Genomic DNA, 22,621 nt, shown 5'->3' with positions numbered 1-22,621 from the left:
ATTCTTTTGTAGTTAAATGTCATGCCCTTTAAACTTCCTTTCAGAGCCAACACTCAGTGGCTCCTTCTACAGCCCAGTTATCCTGCAATTACTTCAGCTCCACATAGACTGAGGCTTTCTCAAGCCAATGGTTATTTATCCACTACACGTTGAAGGGTTTGGGTAGTACACATTCAGTTGACAAATGAATGGTGGGAAGGATAGTAATTAAACTCTTGATGTACTTGTTGAACCAATAAGTTTGATAATGTTGGGAAATTCAAGGAACCACGAAACCCACAGCAAGGTCTAGTCATAGGTTAAATGTGTGCTCATTTATAAAACATACAGAAAGTCAAATCTGTATCTGGGAATTGTTAAGGGGACTCAAGAGTGACCAGTTCTATCCTTTTGTATCCTACATGCAAAAACCGAGGTCCGCCAAGACTAAGCCTGTCCAAAGGCATATGGCTGGTGATGGGCATACCTGAAGCCAGCATCCACATTCAGTGTATTAGTTAGCAGAGACTGGACTCTATATATATGTCTCTCTAGCTCTTTTTTTCATTTACATCAAAGGCTACTTAACTTAGAGGGTGCAAACATCCAGGCAGAAAGGATAGTTAGTGTGAGTCTGGTACTGCTACTGAAAAGCATGTCCAGACTCAGGTGAGCACTGTGCACACCGGTAAGGGAAGAAACATCTTTTATTGAATATTTTGAGAACTCTTCAGTACATCTCCTGCCCCAAGGTCTTTCCCGTAATGGTGCTCACCACACCATTATCAAGTTAATTACGCTTTTAGGAGATCTCCCAACAAGAGTGAGTGTTCTGGTTCTGCGATAGACTAGTAATCTCAGAATTCTAACTACACTCTAGTTACCTTTTGGAGCTATGGTGAGAATTAACAGTAGTGTGCATTAAATGTTCTGCCCAATTTCTAAGAGTTGCTCTTTTCCCATTCTCTTTACTGCTCTTTCTACCCCGGCTCTACAGAACACTTTCAGTTCCTTTCCATGGTCTTGTTCTGGGGACTTCACAGTATCTGTTCTGGCTACTTTGTACAAGAGTATCCCTTCACTCTCCCTAGATACATCCTTTTGGAGCTCAGCTCAGGTGACATCTCCCCCAGAAAGCTTTCCCTGATTGTCATTTTCTCCCAAATCTAGAGATAGGTGCACCTTCTATGAACTTCCAGAGAACCTCCTCCTCACCCTAACTCTAAGATACTGTGCCCTCCCCATAAATGAATCAAGCGAATATTTATTGAGTGCCCATTATGAACTAAAGTCTTGGGCTCAGCTATGTGGATAGACATAGGAAAATTATGACATAATTGCCAACTTCAGCCTCATAAGGAAACAAGGCACATAACAAAAGAATTTAAACATTTGGGACACCTGGTTGAGCACCTGCCTTTGGCTCAGGGGGTGATCTGGGGTCCTGGTATCGAGTTCCACATTGGGCTTCGTGCATGGAGCCTGCTTCTCCCTCTGCCTGTGTCTCCACCTTTCTCTCATTCTGTGTCTCTCACGAATAAAATAAAATCTTAAAAAAAAAAAAAAGAATTGAAACATCCTTTGAGGAACTAATTCTTAAACTGTGTTCCTTAGAACATGAGCTCTTCACAATGTTTCAGAAATGAGTTTTCATGAGAAAATTGAAAACTTTGTCACTTCCTCTCAAGATTTCCAATGCATATTAGCACAACAAAGTTCTCTGAGGTCCTATTGTAGAGCAAACAGGTTCGTTTTACTTGAAAAATTTCCAACTCTTTTGACCATGGACTATTTCCCCCTCACATAGCACCATTGAATGGTTTAATAATGCTTAGGGTTTAATAATGCTACTTGAAAAAAGTGAATATCATGCTATACTCTTTAGGGTGGTCCCATGGAAGAAATATTGAAAGAAAAGGCAAAAGATCTATTTTATTATGGTTTTACACTTACTAGCTATATGATACTGAGCAAATCAACCACTTATCAGAGTTATCTTTTCTATATCTGCACAAGTGGATAGTAACAGCCACTCTGATAACTCATTGGTTTTCCACAATTCAATATTGATATATAGGAATGTTTTTCTCCAGTAGTAAAACCTGAGAGGAATTTGTGTCTCTTATTACCATTTTTATTTTTATTTCTTAAAGATTTTATTTATTTGTTCACGAGAGACACAGAGAGAAAGGATGAGACACAGGCAGAGAGGGAAGCAGGCTCCCGGTAGGGAGCCTGATGTGGGACTCCATCCCGGGTCTGGGATCATGCCCCAGCCAAAGACAGAGGCTCAACTGCTGAGTCACCCATGTGTTCCAGTCTTATTACCATTTTTAAAAATCAAATCAAAATCAAATCAATCAAAGGAATGAAGTCTCTTGAGATGCTCCCTTACCGCTTTGAGATTTACTTCAATCCATCAGCCACCTAAGGAAATTCACTAAAGAGAAGGTTAACTCTTTTCCTGAGATGTTGAGTTCTTGCCATGGAAAATAAGGAGAGTCCACTGACTTTTTTAGGGTAAAACACAATGAAGATCCATGGACTTTGTGTTGCACAGTATCTCCTGGAGAGGACAATTAGATGTATATGATACCTCTGTAATGTCCAGATAAAAACAGAGAAGTGTCCTTTACATACTAAAAGCCAGGAGAAGAGACATCTCTTATAAATTTATGATCAAGGTGGAGCTGAGTGAGAGAGCTGTCCTTTGGAAGGATGATACTATGGAATAATCCTAATTCAAATTCTGAATTAGGAGAGCTGTCTCTTTCTTAGTGATAGAAAATAGATTCTGATACATCCACTCAGAGTCCAGTCTTGCCTGATTTAATCAGATTGTTTAGTGTCCTTTATGAAATGTCTTTAAAATTAATGGGTCCCCAAAGAGGAGGAATTTCCCCCGTGGTTTTCCCTTCAACTGAACCCAAGTAGAAAGAATTTGAGGAAAATTTCCCAAGTTGATCAACTAAGCCAGATTACTGGACAAGTCTTCTAAGTGGTCACTATAGACAATTACTATCTGGGAATTCCATGAGGGTATCCTCATTCCTTACCTGCACACACTGGGGAATTTTTCAATGTTGTATTCCAGACAACCACCCAGTGACATTGTTGAATGCACACATTCATTTCAGCCTGAGCTCATGGCCCATGTGTGATGCACTAATTCAGCCCTAGCCTAGGCATCTGGGGATCTGGAGTCCAGTTAGTGCTCTGCTGTGTGGTACTTTGACCTCAGGCAAGTTCTGAAGCTCTCATGTGGGCTCCTGATTTGGGATGTGAGGTATGGTATTAAATGGATGTCATGGATCCTTATAGCTCTAAAGTTATGTGAATGGTGGGTACCTTTTTCTTGAGAAGCAGAAAATTTATGAAGGATTTTCCCATAATCATTCTTTCTGATCTTTGGCTTCATTTTCTTTTGTCTTACTTATTTTTGTTTCTTGATCAAGTTTTTTCTCCTGTGGATACTTTCCTACTCATTAAAAGGTGTTGTTGTTGTTGTTGTTGTTATAGTGATATTTCCAACTCTGCCTTACCATGTTTTTCTTCTCTGTTTCTTCCTTTTCCACCTTCCTCCAGACTTCATGGGCTTAAATCACATACTTTCTTATCATTGCTGCCACTAATTTTTAGCCATGTTCAGCCTCCTTGTTTCATGTCCATTATCAAAGATGAGTTTTTATTCAATATCTAACAAATATTTATTGAATTCCTGTGGTCATCCAGGCCCTACTTCTGATCCTTGGGATCCTTCAGAATACAAAACAGACAATTATTTTATCCTCATAGAGATTATGTTCTTGGAGGGAAGAAGACAGATCATAAGCAATAAATAAGAATAAGCTCATTTAATAATGTGCTGGAGGGATGGGTGCTATAGAAAAGAAGCAGAAGAAGGTAAGGGCAGTGGGAGAGACAGCGGAAGACAGTGATGTTGTAGACAAGTGGGATACAAGGGTTACTTACCCTGTGTCCTGGGAAGGCCTCTGCCAGGCATTCAACTAATCTATGAAATGACATACCAGCCAGGGGAAAGAAGGGAAAACTTAGGGTACAGGCAACTTCACATGAAAAGATCTCCTCTAAAGTCAAAATAAGCAAATCAAACTTATCCATAAAGCTCCAAAATATCTAAAGTCCATGTGAATGAAGACAGTTTGCCTTTTTATATTCATGACAATGGACATGTAAGTCTATGCCAGTTCTTATAACTGAGGGAGTGGGCAAGTGCATAGGGAGGTTGCATTCAGATTTTTTTCCTTTTTTCTCCAACACAGATACATTTACTTGTTCAGATGACCTCATTCCTACAAACATTTTACACTCTTGCAATAGTTTCCATGTAACAGTATGTCCCCTCTCTCCTTCCCTTCCTTCTTTCCTTCCTTCCTTTTCTTTTATTCTTTTTATCTTAAAAGATTTATTTATTTTAATGAAAGAGAGAGACATACACACACACACACACACACACACACACACACACACACACACGCAGAGAGTGAGAGTGTGGAGGGAGGGCCATAAGGAGAGGGAGGGAGAGAATCCACAAGCAGACATCCCTGCCCTGTGCAGAGCCTGATGCAGGCTTGATCCTAGGACCCTGAGATTGTGACTTGAGCCAAAATCACGAGTTGGATGATCAACTGACTGAGCAACCCAGGTGCCTCTAAATGTCTTCCCTTTTATTTTTATTTTATTATTTTATTAATTAATTTAAAAAATTTATTTATTTATTCATGAGAGAACAGATGGAGAGGCAGAGACATAGGCAGAAGGAGAAGCAGGCTCCCTATGGGGAGCCTGATGTGGGACTCCATCCCAGGACCTGAGGATCACGACTTGAGCCAAAGGCAGATGCTCAACCACTGAGCCACCCAGGTGCCCTGAATGTCTTCCTTTTTAAATATCATGTTCACACTTACACTTTTTGCGACTAATAAGTAGTATTGATATTCCACAATTTATTAAACTATTCCCTAATATTGGACATTTAGTGGTTTTTATTTTTTAGTATTTCAGATAAATACGTAGCTAATTTAGATTGATTCCTTTAATCATCTGAAACACTTACTTATTGCCCCTATACTTAGTTTACAGGGACATTTTTGAATGATTTAGAAGGTAATTATGATATAGTATACACTTCACATTTCATAGGATAAATTTCATGTTGTGTTCTTGCCACAATTAATTTTTTTTAGAACCGCAATAAATCTTTTTAAAGTACAGCAAGGGTATTTTTAAAACATCAGGAAAAGTTCTATAGAAATCATTTATGGTATTTGCCAACAATGGTATCTAATTAACTCAATTATAGTAAGTACATATCAGTGATCTTTATAGACTTATTTGCCTTTCATGAGGACTCCTTAATAAAGTTCCAGGTTTTGGAATTCAGTAGAATCAGCCTCAACAAATTCAATACCACATAATCAAGCATGCTCCACAGTAATTGCAATGACACTGGTCCAAGCTTAGTATCATGAAATCTTCTGTGAGGTCCCTGGGTCCAGTGCAGGGGGAATAGCTTATAACATTGCTAATATTTTCTGAATGATTACTGTATGCCAGCCAATTGCAGGAATTTTAAGTATATATAAATATACAAATATATTAAAACTATGGCATCAAGAGAGATTACTTTAAGAAGTGAGTGAAGTCAGAAAGAAAAAGACCAAGGACTGAGGCCTGGGGTGCACCAACATTTGGGTGTCAGGACAATAAAGAATCTAGCCAAGGAGTGTGAGGAGGATGAAAATAAGGACAGGGAAGCTTAATGAAGTACCATCCAGGTATTGATCATTGTGAATTTGTGATGGTACCAGCCTTCTTTTTTTCTGATCTAGATATCCAAAGCATATTTCAAATGCAACATACCCAAAATTCTTGAACAATTCTTGATTTTCTGCACTAAATTTTATTTTCTCATAGGATTCTCAATTTTAGTAAATAGCATCTCATTATTCCACTTCTACAGGTCACAAAATTTTGGAGTCATCTTTGACTCCCCTCTTCTACTCACATCCCAGGTCCAGTCTGTTTAAAATCCTACTGGCTTTGCCTTCAAAGATATCCAAAATATGATTACTTGTGCCTAGATTGTTACAATAGATGCCTAACAAGACTCTGATCCCCTCTTTCCTCTTTAATAGCATATTTTCTACTCTGCAGGCAGAGTGAATAACTTAAAATGTAAGCCTAATAATGCTTCTACTCTGCTCAAATCTCTTTGGTGGCCTTGCACCTTACTTTGGGTAAAATCAAAGTTCTTACCATGATCTATAAATTGCTCCATGATTTTGACTTTCTGTAATCTCTTATCTTGTCTTCTGCCATATTTTATCTTATCTCTGTTGCTCTCTGTTGCTCTCTGCTTCACCCTGTGTCTCAAGTACAGGGTCTTGAGACCAGTCTCTGTTGCTCTCTGCTTCACCCTGTGTCTCAAGTAACACTGCCTCCTTGCTGTTTGGTTCACTGGGCACTGGACACTAAGCTGTTCTGGGAAGAGCAATAGAGCATATTGATTAAGTGTATGGACTCTGATGCCATATTGCCTGGGTTTGATCCCTGGTTATGTCTTCTACCATTGTTTTTTGTTGTTGTTTTTGTTTTGTTTTGTTTTGTTTGTGTTCCCACCCCCACCTCTCTGTTTAAATGTTGAAGCCTAATCCCCACTGTTGTAGTATTTGGAGATGGAGTCTTTGATAGATAACTAGCTCATGAGGGTGGAGCCATAATGAATGGATTAGTGTCCATATAAGAAGAGAAAGAGACTGGAATTCTTTCTTTCCCCACAATATGAAGTGACAATAAGAAGACAGCTGTCTGCAAACCAGGAATTGTATCTTCACCAGGCACTGGATCTGCTGCACATTGATTTTGGACTTCCTAGCCTCCAGAATGTAACGATTAAATTTCTACTGTTTCAGCACCCCAATTTGTAGTATGCTGTTATAGCAGCCCAAATTGACTAAAACATATGTATTTTGTTGATCATTTCAATAGATTTAGGTAGAATGAGAAAGGTTTCCTTTAAAATCACTACATCCAGCCAACTGCGGAAACAACCTAGGTGTTCATCAACAGATGACTTGATGAAGAAGTAATGTATATACACAATAGAATACCACTCAGCCATCAAAAAGGATGAAATATTACCATTTCCTTTGATGTGGATGGAACTGGAGGGTATTATGCTGAATGAAATAAGTTAATTGAGAAAGACAATTATCATATGGTTTCACTCACACGTGGAACTTAAGAAACAAAACAGAGGATCATAGGGGAAGGGAGGGAAAAATAAAATCAGACAAAATCAGAGAGGAAGACAAACTGTAAGAGACTCAACTATAGGAAACAAACAGGATTACTGGAGGGGAAATGAGTATGGGGATGGGGTAACTGGGTGATGGGCATTAAGGAGGCCACTTGATGTAATGAGCACTGGGTGTTATATGCAACTGATGAATAACAGAAGTCTACATCTGAAACTAATGATGTACTGTATGTTGGCTAATTGAATTTAAATAAAAAATTAAAAAGTCATTACATTCATTACTACTTTAAAAATTACAATTAAAATACAATTCTTTCACCTCAAAGTATCACAAATGGCTTAAATTTTTGGTAAATCCCCCAAATAAGGAATTATCTCAGGTAAATTTACCTTTCATTGTTATTGCTAACACCCTCAAGCCTGAAAATGGTGTAGAACTAAACTCTATTTGATGAACTCAGAAGAACATTCTGAGTGAATATAGAGAAGATGGTTGGGGAACCTCTCATAACATCACCTGTGAAAATATTCTCTCCAATTCTCTTCCTTTGTTTTACCTCTGTGTACCCCCCCCCCAAATGATAGTAATAATAATTGATATCATGTATATAGGGCTTATTATAAAACCTGTATTAATTCATTTGATCCTTTAGTGATAGATTTATTGTAATTTCCATTTGATTGAAAATAAAATCAAAGCATTGAGAGTTTAAGTGATTTTTACCTTGTCACACAGGTAGAAAGATACAAACCCAGGTAGTGTGGTTTTAAGGTTTGTGCTGTGCCACAAATCTTTTTTCATTGCCTATCTGTAAACTTGCATGAAAACCACTACTTTAATTATATAACTAGAGATTATTGACTATAGAATATCACTGATAAATGAACTTACTAAGAAGTCAATTGCTACTTAAAATGCTAGATGACATAGAGAATATTAAAAAAAAAAACATAAAAAAATCATCTCCTTAAAAACCCCAAACACTGACAAGATAACAAAGTATTACCACATATAAGTGATGGGAAAACAAGAATTCAGTAAGGTAGCATGGAAGCTACTTTCACTCTTCCAGGAAAATAAGAGTTGGTTGGAGGACATGCATCAGAGGGCAGAGGGTCTGAACAATATTGTTACATACATTAATTGTTTAGCCAATACTTTATTATGGGATTATTAACATATTTTCTTTTCTACATAAAATACTATATAGTAATCTTTTTCTGGTTATTTTCTGCTTGCCTCTAATTCTCAACGTCCTTTTCTGCACTGTCTTGCTCCAATAGGCTAATTTCTGAGAACTGAACATTTGGTCAACACTGCCCCCTTGCTTCCAGTTGGGTTTGGCCAATGGGAGACAGGATAAAGGTTTAGGATGGTAGGAGCAGGGAGATGTTGGGGTATTTACCTTCCTACTTTCTACTTGCATGTCTGTAGTTCTGTCAATTGTTACTTTTCCTGCCTAAAGCCACAGTTCCTCCCAAATGTTTTCTCTCAATAAATCTAGCTCTTACTGATCTCTGATAATACTGTATGCTCTTATGTGCCTGAGGTCTAAGAGTGATCATGACTTCCTGCTATGGCTAGTATGTAAGTGTGTTGCCATCCATGTTGGTTCCTTTACTCATACTTCTCTATATAATCCTTTTATTATTTTATTTCAGTCAGAATTTATTGACTGAGCTATCTTTCCAGATGATACCTGAGATGCAGTGTTATACTTGTCACTTCCTATTGTTATGCTCATTTGTTAATTTCCTTTCTAGAACAGAATTACTGAGTAAAATAGTAGAAGCATTTTAAAGGTCTCTGGCACACACATAGCTAGATGGTATCCAGATAGTTTATACCATTTTTTAAAGATTACTTTTAACATTGTCTGGGAGAAATCCCAGTGGCATGGAGATTTGCACCAGTTGGAACCAAACTCTTTCCTGAAGGTTGTACCCTCCCTTAGTTGTTCTGGGAGAGGCAATTCCTGGTAAGAACTCTCCCCAAGGTCCCCTTCATTTCACTGTTCCTCAGGGTATAGATAAGTGGGTTGAGCAGTGGGGTTCCCAATGTGTATACCAGTGAGATGAACTGATCTTGCTTGGGATAGTAGCTGGAGTTGGGGCGCAGGTACATGAAGGCGCAACAGCCATACTGCAGCAGTACCACAGAGAGGTGGGAAGAGCAGGTGGAGAAGGCCCGGTGACGCCCAGCTGTTGAGTGAATCTTGAGCACAGCGGCCACAATGAAGGTGTAGGAAGTGGCAATGAGGAAGAAAGGCATGGCAATGGCCAGTGTGGCTGCTACCAGCACTGACTGCTCATGGACGTGGCTGTTGGCACAAACAAGACGCATCACTGGTGGGACATCACAAAAGAAATGCTCGATACTCCGAGCCCGGCAGAATGGCAGAGAGAAGATGAAAGCCACCAGTTGTGTGGACAGGAACAAGCCAATGACCACAGAGGCCATGACCAAGCGGACACAGAGAGTTAAAGTCATGGTGAGAGGGTACTGCAAAGGGTGGCAAATAGCAACATACCGGTCATAGGCCATGGCAGCCAAGAGGAAGCAATCCGCACTGCCGAGCCCGATGAAGAAGATCATCTGAGTGGCACAGCCCAGGAGGGTGATGGTCTTCTCTGGCCGTAGGATGTTGGCCAAGATGTGGGGCACCACCACAGCAGTGTAGCATATTTCTATTCCCGAGAGGCTTCCCAAGAAATAGTACATGGGTGTGTGTAGGCGGGCTTCTGTCTGGATGGCCACTACAATTAGGACATTCCCACTGATGATCAAGGTATAAACTAGGCTGACTCCAACGAAGGACAAGACACGGAGCTCTGGGTGGGAGGGATAGGCCAGGAACTCAAATTCCATCAACAGTGAGCGATTTCCCCAGGTCATTGAGTTAATAGAGTGTTTTCTGCCAAGAGTTATAAAGACAGGAAGAAAAATCAGACCAATAATATATTAGTTCACACTCTGAGCCATATTCTAATCTAATAGGTCTGGAGTTAGAAACTTAGAATTATTAGAGCTAATTCTTTCTTTTCTTCCTCTTTCATGAAATCTCCTGACATAAGTATCTACAACCTAATTTCTAAGTCCCAAGAGTTGTGTAAGAATTTTTTGAGAAGAAGAGGCAAAGTAAGTTTATGGTCTTCAAAATGATTTTTAGTGGAAGTGCAGTGAAAGTTAATTCTTTCAGCAAATTAACAAGTGTCAAGAATTCTTGAAAACGGGGGTCATTAAGGTGAGGGCAGGAAGCTATTCATTCATTCACTTGTTCATTCATACATTTATTTACACACAATGCCTCCTGAGGTATTGACACATGTATATAGATGTAACACTGAAAAGCTAGTCTAATGATGGAAAATTAAGAAAGAAAAAGATGCCCATGGACAAAGAGTTCACATAGGTCTGAGATAGATATATCAGAGATGAACCTCGGAATACAAAGCCTTTCCTGGTTTCTCTATCCATATCCAATCAGAAGTGCAGGACTTGAAGGAAACAGGGAGATTTATCATAGGGCTCCTCCTGACTTGTGGCAGTATAGGGAAATGTGTGAACATAAGCTGTTGGAGATCTAAGAATCCTCCCCCTGAGTGTGAGGGTGAATAGGAAAGACACTCAGTATCCCTCTATTTTTCTTCTCTTCTAAGGAGCTAAAGGGAAATCCAGCTTCCTTCTTGGATTTGTTGTTTCCTTAAAGACTTTGAGATAAACAGACATGACTCTCATAGGGCATCCATTCCACTGTTTTCCCAAGATCACCTCATATTCAAGAAGGAAAAAGTGTGATATTGTTTCAATTTGCCTATTTTCAACATTAATTATTTATGATGAGCTTTGAAGAAAAATCTTAATCCAGAAGCACCACTCCAGGACAAATCATCCAAATAGACCCAGCTCTGTGTCACAAGCATAGGGGGAAATGTAATTAGACTGTCACAAATATTCAGAACAGCCCAGGGCATGAAAAGCTATTCATTCTATTTTCCTTTTTTGAACTTCAATCATGTTCCAAATGATTTCTAACATCATCTGTCATATTCAACATTTTATTAAAACATGAGGAGTAGAGGCAGTGCATCAGTGTGTGAGATGACTTTTGAAATTAAATGATGTGGCTTGTATAATCCCAAGTCCTGGCTCTGTGATGCTAGGCAATATCTAATTTCTCTAGGTCTTAGTTTCTTTATTTGAGAAATAGGGATAGCATTTATGCTTAGTTCTGGGGCTGTTGTTTGGAGTAAAAGAGATCATTATGTAAAGTATCTACTGCAATAGCAAAAGCAGCCTAATAACAGATTATTATTTTTTGTAAATTCAAGGGCAGCCATCTTCCCTGAACTACATTTTCATCTCCCATATCACCAAGCCTAATGTACATTTTTTTTTCATTTTCCTTTTACTTTTGAGATGATTTCATAATTAAATCACCTATTTAAGAGCCTTATGGAAAACAACATGGTAACCAACATTAGGCTGCATTGTGAAAAAAATGCTGCCATTCAGGAACATAACATGTAGAAAGTTACAACAAACACATCTAGGGCTAGTTTTCCACTTATATTTGATAGAGGGCTTTGGAATCTGTGTGCTAATGATGACTTTGGAGAATTTTATGATGACACTGGAACTCCAGGATCAGGCCCTGAGCCAAAGGAAGGCAGATGCCCAACTGCTGAGCCACCCAGGCATCCCTGAAATTGACATTTAAAAAAATTCCACAATTTGTGACTTAACTATCCTTAACTATCCTTCCTGCAATCCCTCATTTTTATTTTGTATTGATTAAGTGCTAAGCTCCACATAACAATGGTAATCAAAATGGCACAGTTGTACCAAGTAGTTGTATATCCTAAACAGAGAGGCTGTTAAACAATCTGCTGTATTTATATTTGTATTTGTGATTGATAATATATTACATATATCTTATATGTTTGCTATTTTACATATATATATAATCTGTGATTAAATGCTGTAAAGGAGCAATGTGTTATAAGATTATACACCATGTGGCTCTGGCATAGTTTTGATTAGGAAATTCTGAAATGGCTTTCTAGAAGAAGTAATATTTAAGCTTACATCTGAAAAGCAGGAATTAACTAGAAGAAGAGAGGTAGGCACAGTAATGGGGTCTATATTCTAGACAGATGAAATAGTAGATTTTGTGGCTCAAAGAGAGTGAAGGTTATTAAATCCACATATCATCAACTTGTTATTCCAAGTTGTTACTAAACATGTTGCCTAGGGCAGATGTGAAATAAAAGCACTTTAGCATCATCTCCGGAAATCTGTCTAGGCTGGCATCTGTTCATGAATTCACACCTGCCTCAATGTCTCCAAGTCACATCCCACATCTGTATCTGCATTTTCCTTCTTACCTCTCCAGCCAGTCCAGCCCCAGGTGGCAAGAGTGTTGTGGGAAACCTTGTCCATGTGCATTCTGGAAATACAGGGAGTCTACACTAGAGTGGCTCTTGATATCAAGTTTGCATCGTGTAAAACAAGGGGGTTGGTGGATTTGGCAATACCAGGTTGAGGTAGAATCTCAATCTACTATTAATAGCAATGTCACTGGGGAAGATCAACTCATATTAATTTCTGTTTCCTTATATTTAGAAGATGTAAGTAATAATATTCCACCTAATGGAGCTGTGGTGACATTAAGTGGGATAAAATACTTAGTAACACTTGGTTTGATGTGTGAAACCTATTAAGTTGCATAATAAATGTTAATTTTTCTCTCTTTTCTTTGAATCTTTTAAAGGATTGATATTAATAATACCTGCTTCATAGCAGAGGATTAAATGAAGTGCTTTTTAAGAAAAGGGTTTTTATTAATCCTGAAACCTTTTCCAAATTTACGTTAGCTACTCATTCAGTATTTTTTAGGCTAAGATTAGTTATTACCATTTTAATCAGAAGAACAGGCCTTCCAAGTGAATTCAGAGAAATGCTGTAAGCTGTTGGCAGAAGGAGCTCTGAAACCCTAGAATCTCTATATGTAAACATTACTTATTTTCTAGCCTGGTGTCACCGAGTGCCTGGATTATAGTGACTCTAGAAGGAGGCAGAAAAAGACTTCCTCTTACCTTCATCATGAGAAGAGAAAGGAGTGTACCAAGCCAGTCTCCTTGGTTATGTCCATAAGGGATGGAAACCAGCAGGTGAGGTCTGACTGCTTTGGTGAAGAGGGAGAGAGGAGGACTGTGAGCCTGGAGAGCCAAAAGCTGTGGGAGGAGTAAATTGCTCTGCTATTTAGAGTCTTGTCCTATAAGTTCCATCTCCCAGGAGGTAGTTGGATGGTTGTTGATCTCCCTTGTTACTAGATAATGAGTCCAAATCAAAACTGTCCCTGCACTTGGGATCTCCTGTCAATGGAAGAGCTGCTGTATGCTTGTCAAAGTGAAGACCAGTATTAAACCCTTTATCAACATTCTCAGCATCCAGTATAATTTCCTGAGAAATAGGAAGGTTGCTAATCAAGGTCATTTGTGCCTCCTGCTTCAGGGAATTGACTCTCATCATATTGTCATAGCTGGGCCAGCCCAAGTCCCAAATTATTATCACCCTGGGGAACTAAGACTGTATTTTATATTTTAAATGGAAAAAGGGGCCCTAGTAACCTTGGTTGAACATAAAGGAATGAATTGAGGGGGATACTGGGCAGATATTTAGCTTTCCTGTTACTTTTTGAATAACTCCCTTAGTGTGGTCTTCCAGAATTTGAATAAACCATATATTTTCACTTGATGTACCATACAGACTTTCTAGCTTCGATCATGTCTCTGCTCAGATATTACTTTGCTATACTAAACTTGCAAATTTTTAATATCTTTACCTTTATTGCATTTCTCTTTCCCTTGCCTCCATTAGTCTGTTAGATCTTTCACAATGGAACACACAGTGGATACAGTCTTTTTGATAGTTAATAATTACACAGACTTAGGGTACACTCATTTAGAGTTTGGTTCATCATTGATTGATTGATTAAACAAGTATTTATGTAATATGATGTGCCCATCACTGTTGAGTCTGGGAACAAAGACAGATAAGACAAGCATGATTCCTGCTTTCAAGGAGCTAACATTGTTGCTAGTGAAACAGGCAATAAACATGGTAAATAAGTCAGTTAGATATTATCAGATAGTGATGATTACCATGAAGAAAATATAGCAAGTTAAAGAGATAGATAATGATTAGAGGAGGAAGGTCATCAAAAACCTTTTTTTGAGGAGGTGACATTTGACCTGAAACATATATGATAAGAAGTTAGCCATGAAATCTTGGGAAGAAAGCAATTCAAACAGAGACAAATGCAATGGAAGTAATAAAGAACTCAGAACTGAAAAATAAACAAACAAAAAACAAACCCAGCATTCCTAAAATAAAAAATAGTGAAATTTAAGCATATCCAGGCATGAGGATTTTGGATATCCTATCATCCAGGGACCTTCATTAAGAAAATGAGATGCAGAGAAGTGACCTGATTTGTATAGCATCCAACAAGTCGGTGGCAAAAATAGAACTAACTTGGTTCTTGTGATTTCATCTAATAATGTCCACTGAATATTGAGCATGAAAACTCAGTGGCTCAGGATCCCAAGGGAATTGAGTAGAAAAAGATTATCTATTTTTAAAAGAATGTCACACTGCTTTCAACAACTTAGACTAAAGCTTTAATCTTTTTCTGAAGATTAAAACTAATCAGAGTGAGAATTTTTTGAAATTCAATATAGTTCTAAGACCTAGATGACTGCACATTTTGAAGTAATACTTTATGAGTTCCTAGTGAATAAAATGCTGTTAAAGGCATTTCCTCACAGTTTTATAATATAGAAAGATAAATAATACCACTGTGATTTGAAGTTATATCAGATCCTTTTTTGTCATTTCCTGGGCCTCAGTAGTCAATTTTATGTGTTAACTTGGCTGGGACACAGTCCCTAAATATTTGATCAAATGCCAGTCTGGATATTACTTGTGAAGGTACTTTTTAAAAATTAAATTCAATTTGCCAACATATAGTATAACTAACCCAGTGGTCATCTCATCATGGGGCCTCCTTAATGCCTGTCACCCAGTTACCCCGTCCCCCGCTCCACCTCCCCTTCTGCAACCCTTTGTTTGTTTCCTAGAGTTAGGAGACTCTCACGGTTTGTCTTATTTTCCTGAAGGTATTTATAAGGTAGATTAACCATTAAATCAGGAGGATTTGAGAAAAGCACAGTACCATCTGTTATGTGGATGGATCTCATCTAATTAGTTGATAGCTTTAAGAGAAAAAAAACTGGGCTCCCCTGAGGAAAAGGGAATTCTGCCTCTAGACTAACTTCACATTCAAGTTGTAACATCAACTCTTCCCTGGGTCTTCAGCCTGCTGGCCTACCCTGCAGATTTTGAACTCACTAGACCCACAGTTGCCTGAGCCAATTTTGTAAAATAAATTTTTCTTTTTTCCCCCCTCTTTCTCCCCATACAACCTATTGATTCTGCTTCCTGGAGAATCCTGATTCTCAACTGTTGCATAAATGACCTGAAAACTTCCATGTCTGCCCTGAGAGACCAGTGTGTCCTATAGTTGCAGAGCTGAGGTTTCTGAAAACCAAACCCAGAATCTCATTCCGTGAATGGCTGATTTGCAATGCAAATGAGATTCCCAACCTCACAGGGTTTCCTCCTGAAACCCAAAGGCATTAATTGGGAAGGAATGATGTGGATGGAACTGAAGGGTATTAGGTTGAGTGAAATAAGTCAATTGGAGAAGGATAATCATCATATGGTTTTACTCATACGTAGAATATAAGAAATAGTTCCTTTATAGTCCTTTATAAAATTCAATTTGCCATTTTTTTTTTTTGAAGACCATCTTTTCATTCTTCTGCTCACTTGTAGAGAATATTCCATCAAGTTCCCCAGGCCAGATTGTGAAGTGAAGCTAGGTGGCAGAGGTAGTTTCAGTGCAGACGTTGCCTTTTCCAGGAAAGGGCATGCTGGGGGATGTGCTGAGGGATGAGAATCACTAGTCAGAGCAGTGTGGGGCTTCTAGGCCTCTTCTGCCTCCACCCCTGGTTTTGGCCCATGACTAAGTCACTGGCCATTTAAGGGAAAGGAGGGGAACTGAGTGGGAAAAATTAGAGAGGGAAACAAATCATGAAAGACTAACTCAAGGAAACAAAGGGTTGCCAAAGGGGAGGGTGAGGTGGGTGGGTAGGCGGATGGGGTAGCTGAGTGACAGGCACTGAAGAGGAAACTTGATGAGATGAGAACTGGGTGTTATATGTTGGCAAGTTGAATTTAAGTTTTAAAAAAACTGAAAAAAATAATTGGGAAGGAATGGGATCTTGAAAGTTGGAATTGGGATATACGGGATAATGCTGATGAATCTGGGGCATAGAACCTCTAAATTCTGAGTTTTCTTTGCCAACAGAATGAGCCATACTACTCCCACTGAGGAGATTAATCCTACACTTGTCTGTAATGGTCTCCTCTGAGGGATTTGCCTTGTGAGACACTGCTGGTTTTCCATAGGACTCATTCCCACAATTCTTCTTTGCTTCTAGACCTATAACTAGTCTCAAGTACCCAGTGAGGTACAAGGTCTAACCTATTATGAACAGGTACATTGCACTGTAAAAGAGCTACATGATTTTTTACAATTTACACAAATATCTGTGGGAATATGTGTAGAAATGGATATTACATATGTGGGTTAATGATGGTAGGTACACAATGCTGAATCAGGCTGAGCTTAATGACATGGGCCCATCAAAGCATGGATTCTAGATTAATTTTACAGCTTGGGGTATTAGAAAGGGCTCTAACAATTTGATTGTTAGGTGGTCTACACCAAAATGAGTTGAAATACCAGCCCTGTCTTGGTATACCATAGAGAAAATAATTCAAAGGCTTCAGGAGATAAGATATGAGAGTGGATTTGTCATTTAAAACCTGCTTATCTACCCCAGGAGAGTCCAGAAGACAAACCTTTCATAATGATAGTGAGAAAAAAATTTGTAAGGGGAGCCCCAGTATTTTTCAAGAGCTGAGTGATTGCTTTTTCCTCTGTCAGAAAACCTTGATAGATGCCTGGGTGGTTCAATCAGTTGACCTGTCTTTGGATCAGGTCATGATCCCAGGGTCCTGGGATGGAGTATCATGTCCAGCTCCCTGTTCAGCAGAGAGCTTGCTTCTCCCTATGCCCTTCCCTCTGCTTATGCACATGTGTGTAAGCACTCTCTCTATTTTAAATAAATAAAGAAAATCCTAAGAGAAAGTACAGTAAGATCTGCTGCCACTAAATTGGGAAATGTACAGTAAAAATAATTGGGTCCCAGGGTGGTGAGAACCAAGTGATAGTACATAATTGTGAAAGGCAAGGTGGGTGTGGTTGCCATAATGCACAGAGAGCCAAAGCAGTGGTCAGAATTGTCTGATTACAGAGACTTATGGCCTTGGCTAGTGGATCACAGTGTTCCTAGAAGTGAAATGGTTGAGAAGTCTACTACATTCTTACTTGATCTGTATATGTGGAGTAGTTTCAGGTCAAGTAAACAAAAGTCTAACTGGAATCATAAAACAGAGAATCAATTCCCAGACTTAAGTTAGTGTACAGACCTAGAACCCCTGGAATGAAGGGGAGACTAAGTCCTCATGAGGAAGGATCTCAGTGTGCTGCCAAAATTTATACCATTAAGCTTTTCCCCTGAATTCTCCAAACAGACCTATAGACCTTTAGCAAAATGACTACATTGTGAGGAAGAAAATAATCAGAATTTTTAGGACTGCTATACCCCAGCAGTGAATGACACTAGCTCCAGGAAAACCAGAAGTTGCTGGAATCCCTAGTCAGAGTAGGTGCTTCTGGATGCCAGTTGATTAATGGATTTTTAAACCCAAATTTATCACACAGTGTGTCCAGTGGGTCCCTTATCCCATCCTGTTTGGGAAGCATACTGGCACTTATGGATATGAGCTTGTCTTCCCTGCACATAATGCTTCTACCAAAACTACATACTTACAGAGTGTTTCATTTACAGTCATGGTGTTCCATACATTTTTTTTTTCTTAAGGAACTTACTTTATAGTAAATGAATCACATAAATGGGTCCATGTTCATGGTCTTACCATGTTCTGCACCATTCTGAAGCATCTGGCTTCTTGAAGTGAATGACCTTTTAAAGATTTAGTTACGGCGCCAGCTAGTCCTTCCATAACGAGGACTTACAAATCAATGGGTGGAAATGGGAGTGGCACTCTGGTTATCCACTTGCAAAATTATTGCTTTCTGCCCCCATGACTTTAAGTTCTGCTGGTCAACAGGTCTTTGATTTTTTTAAAGATTTGTTTTCTTTATTTATTCATGAGAGACAGACAGACAGAGAGAGAGAGAGAGAGAGAGAGAGGATGAGACACAGGCAGAGGGAGAAGCAGGCTCCATGCAGGGAGCCCAACGTGGGACTCAATGCCAGGTCCCCAGGATCATGCCCTGGGCCGAAGGCAGTGCTAAACCGCTGAGCCACCTGGGCTGCCCGGTCAACAGGTCTTTGTCAGGTCTTTGTACTAGTGGGAGGAATGATTCCACCAGGAGATGCAAAAATGATTCTATTGAACCGGAAATTAAGGCTGTCACCTGGCCATTTTGCGCTCCTCATGACCCTGTATCAACAGGTAAATACACGACTTGGGTACTTGATCCTGATTATGAAGGGGGGATTCACTGCTGCTCCACAGTGGAGGTAATGAAGAGTATGCCTTTAATACAGGAGATCCCATCAGGTATTTCTTAGCACTACAATGCCCTGTGGTTAAAATTAATGGACCACTATAATACCCAATTCAAGCAGGACTGCTAAAGTCCTGCTAAAGTCCCAGAGCTTTCAGGAAGGAAAATTTTTGGTCACTCTACTAGGCAAAGAACCATAACAAGCTGTGATACTTTCTGAGGAAAAGGGGAATATGGAATGGGTATTGGAAGAAGGGATTTATAAATACCAGTTTTGAACACATACCATTTGCAGAAATGAGGACTGTAATAGTTGAGTGTACTTTTCTATATTTTTAATGAATATGTTTGTGTGCATGTATGTGTGTATTTTTTCCCTCTCTCATCCTGTTGCAATTTAACATAAAATGTTTTAACTTTACATAATAGTGTTTAAGTTACAGAGTAAAAAGGAGAAAGGTGAACATCACCCAAGGACTTTGCATTCTTTTCTGGGGAAAGGGCTGGCAATATTTGGTTATATGCAGGATAATTATATCAGGTGAGCAGATGTATGACTTTTTTCTTGTCTGTTCTTTTCTGGGGAAAGGGCTAGCAATATTTGGTTATATGCAGGATAATTATATCAGGTGAGCAGATGTATGACTTTGTTCTTGTCTTTATGAGATCAAGTATGGTTTAAGGAGATGAGTCCGAGTGCCAAACAGACAAGGGGTAGTACTTGGCTAGGCCATAGTACTCAGTCATTTAGTCAAACACCAATCAAGATGCTGCTGTGAAGGTGTTCTTTTAGATGTGATTAACAGGTAAATAAGTAGACTTTGTGCAGAGCAGCTTACCCTCTATAATGTGAATGGGTCTTATCTAATCACTTAGGTCTTGAGATAAAAGGCTGAGATACCTAGAAAAGGAAGGGTTTCTTCTTCCATTGCCTTCAAACTCAAGATGGCAACAAAGAGACCTGCTGGAACTTCCAACCTGCTGGCCTGGGCTGAACATTTTGGATTTGCCAAACTCCACAATCACATGAACCAACTGCTTAAAAACACCTCTCTCTAACCTACTGATCCTGTTTCTCCAAATCATGCTGACCAATACAGAGGATGACCACTAGAGAGTTTGACTGTGACGCTTGATGATCCACTCTTGTTTTCCCACAATTTAGGGTCTTATCTTGGAAATCTGGCAGTTTACTCTCAACACATGTTAATTCTCAGAGCAAACTGGCTCTGCTCCACCTTTCCTAATCTACTTGTACATTCCTGGATTGAAATGTAGGAGCATAGATTAGACCCACCAACAGGGACCTTGTAACATGTGAAAGAGGCTTATAAAGGAAATGGGTAAATTGACCAGGCATTTACTTATCATACTTTAAAGACAAACACAAGAATAAGGCATATTAGGTGAAATTTCCTTATGAATATTTTTCAAGGAATCAATGAAGACCATTGTTTCTCAAGAGGAAAGGCTTCAAAGATAATGATATTGCTTCAAAGGAAATGTAGACTTTTAATTTGTGGCTAATTGAACAATAGCCTACAGTATCCCTGTCCAGTTTTCAGTTTTAAGGTTTCAGAGAACTTAAAAAAAAAAAAAAATGAAGTGTAGCAACCAAACATGTTAGGAACAGAGTTAATGAAAATCCAAACTTTGGAGAATTAAATGTGTATCTAGCATTTGTATGTAAGAGTTCCCCTGTTGCCACATGCTCAAGTACCTCCTTCAAGTCCCCCTAAAACCTCAGAGAGCTTCAGATGCTGCTTTGCTACTGATGGCCTTTTTCAGGGCACCTTTGACATCCTTGTTTCTGAGGGTGTATATCAGCGGGTTGAGGAGGGGGGGTGACAAAGGTGTAGACCAGGGCAAACTGGCGGTCCTCATCCACCAAGGAGGTAGACTGGGGCCGCAGGTAGACCACGGCACAGAAGCGGTACTGCAGCAGGACCACGGTGAGGTGCGAGGAGCAGGTGGAGAAGGCCCGGCGGCGGCCCTCGGCGGAGCGGATGCGCAGGATGGCCGAGGCGATGAACACATAGGACACACAGATGAGCAGGAAGGGGACCGTCAGCACGAGGATGCCCACCACGTAGAGCACGGCCTGGTGCACGCGGATGTCGGCGCAGGCCAGCCGCAGGACCGGGGGCACATCGCACAGGAAGTGGTTGATCTCCCGGCGGTGTCCGCAGAAGGGCAGGGTGAAGATTAAGGACGTGAGCTGCAGGGAGAGGACCAGGGCCAGGCCCACCGCGCACGCCACCATCTGGGCGCACAGCTTCTGGGTCATGATGAGGGTGTAGTGCAGCGGGTGGCAGATGGCCACGTAGCGATCGTATGCCATGATTGCCAAGAGAAAGCAGTCAGTGCTGCCGAGGGTGACAAAAAAGAACATCTGGGCGCCACAGCCAGCCAGGGGGATGGGCTTCGGGGCCCCCCAAATGTTGGAAAGCATCAAAGGCACCACCACCGTGGTGTAGCAGATTTCCAGGAAGGCCAGGTTGCAGAGGAAGAAGTACATGGGGGTGCGGAGGGAGCTGTGCGTGCACACCACCCAGATGATGGCTGTGTTGCCACAGAGGATCATCAAGTAGAGGAGGAGGAAGAGGAGGAAGAGCAGGGCCTGGAATTCTGGGACGGTGGTCAACACGCGGAAGAAGAACTCAGTGGGGCCGGATTGGTTGAGGACAGGGCTCCTAGCAAACATGTGTCCTGCAAAGGAAGAGTGGGGAAGTGCTGAATCTCCCTCTGCCAAATTGCTTTATTGCTTGAGTAAAATAAAGGATCGCAAGATTTGTTTTGTGCAGAAACAATAGCTCAATTACTCAAATAAATTAAAAAATTAAAATAAAAAGTAAGTGTTGGGTATTTTGTGATATAAAAGTCGTGAGGAGTAAAACATAGTAAAACACTATTGTATCTAAATATATTCTTTCAAATATTGTATTATAAAGAACAGAAATTTCAGATATAATTCTTAAGACATTCATTATGAAAAATAAGGTTTAATAGCAATCCAGATCTAAAGCCTCTCAACTGATGTAAAAAAATATAAGAAATGGGGAAGGGAAAGGAGAGAGAGGAAAGGAGGATTAGAGAAAAGTTTATTCTTTATTCTTTAACAATTTAATACTAATCGCTTTACTGTTAAGCACAAAAGACTATTTTTCTACATATATATAATATAAATATATATGTCTTTACCCAAAATTGAAGAGAAAAATGAGAGAAGGAAGGTATCATTCAAAAGAAAAAGAAGGACAAAATGGAAGCAGAATTCCATAGAACAAAAATCTTTTAAGCAATGTTGTCAGATGCAGAATGACACATTATCAATTAGGACAATAGATACAGATGGGCATTATACTGTATTAAAACATAAAGATGTTCAGATTTAGTTAAGAAACAAAATATTTTTAAGAAAATACAGTGTCACATAAAACTACCACTCTTTTTATCTGAAAATGTTCTGGAAATTCCAAAACATGAAATAAACCACAATCCCCAACCAAAAGACATGACAGGCATCTGATTGTCTCTATGAAAACCCCAAGGTGGCCAACTGAGAAGTTGTTAGGACCTTATAAGGAAAGGTTTTACGATGGCTAGTAGTTAACTGATTTGTACTTAA

General features: G+C 39.6%; 2 protein-coding genes across 2 annotated transcripts; both read right to left on the bottom strand.

The window, feature by feature from the left end:
- Positions 1-9,212: 9,212 nt before the first annotated feature.
- LOC121501436 (olfactory receptor 10W1) lies at positions 9,213-10,157 on the bottom strand. Its single transcript, XM_041773465.1, has one exon. It carries the CDS (start codon positions 10,155-10,157, stop codon positions 9,213-9,215), a length of 945 nt encoding a protein of 314 aa, XP_041629399.1.
- Positions 10,158-20,761: 10,604 nt separating this feature from the next.
- Positions 20,762-21,577, bottom strand: LOC121501496 (olfactory receptor 10Q1-like). Its single transcript, XM_041773556.1, has one exon. It carries the CDS (start codon positions 21,575-21,577, stop codon positions 20,762-20,764), a length of 816 nt encoding a protein of 271 aa, XP_041629490.1.
- Positions 21,578-22,621: the final 1,044 nt, after the last annotated feature.

Source organism: Vulpes lagopus, chromosome 11 (assembly GCF_018345385.1).
Source record: "Vulpes lagopus strain Blue_001 chromosome 11, ASM1834538v1, whole genome shotgun sequence".
In the NCBI taxonomy this organism is placed as follows: Eukaryota; Metazoa; Chordata; class Mammalia; order Carnivora; family Canidae; genus Vulpes; species Vulpes lagopus.
Note: the sequence above shows the minus strand (reverse complement) of the source record. Positions and strands in the feature narration are given on the sequence as shown.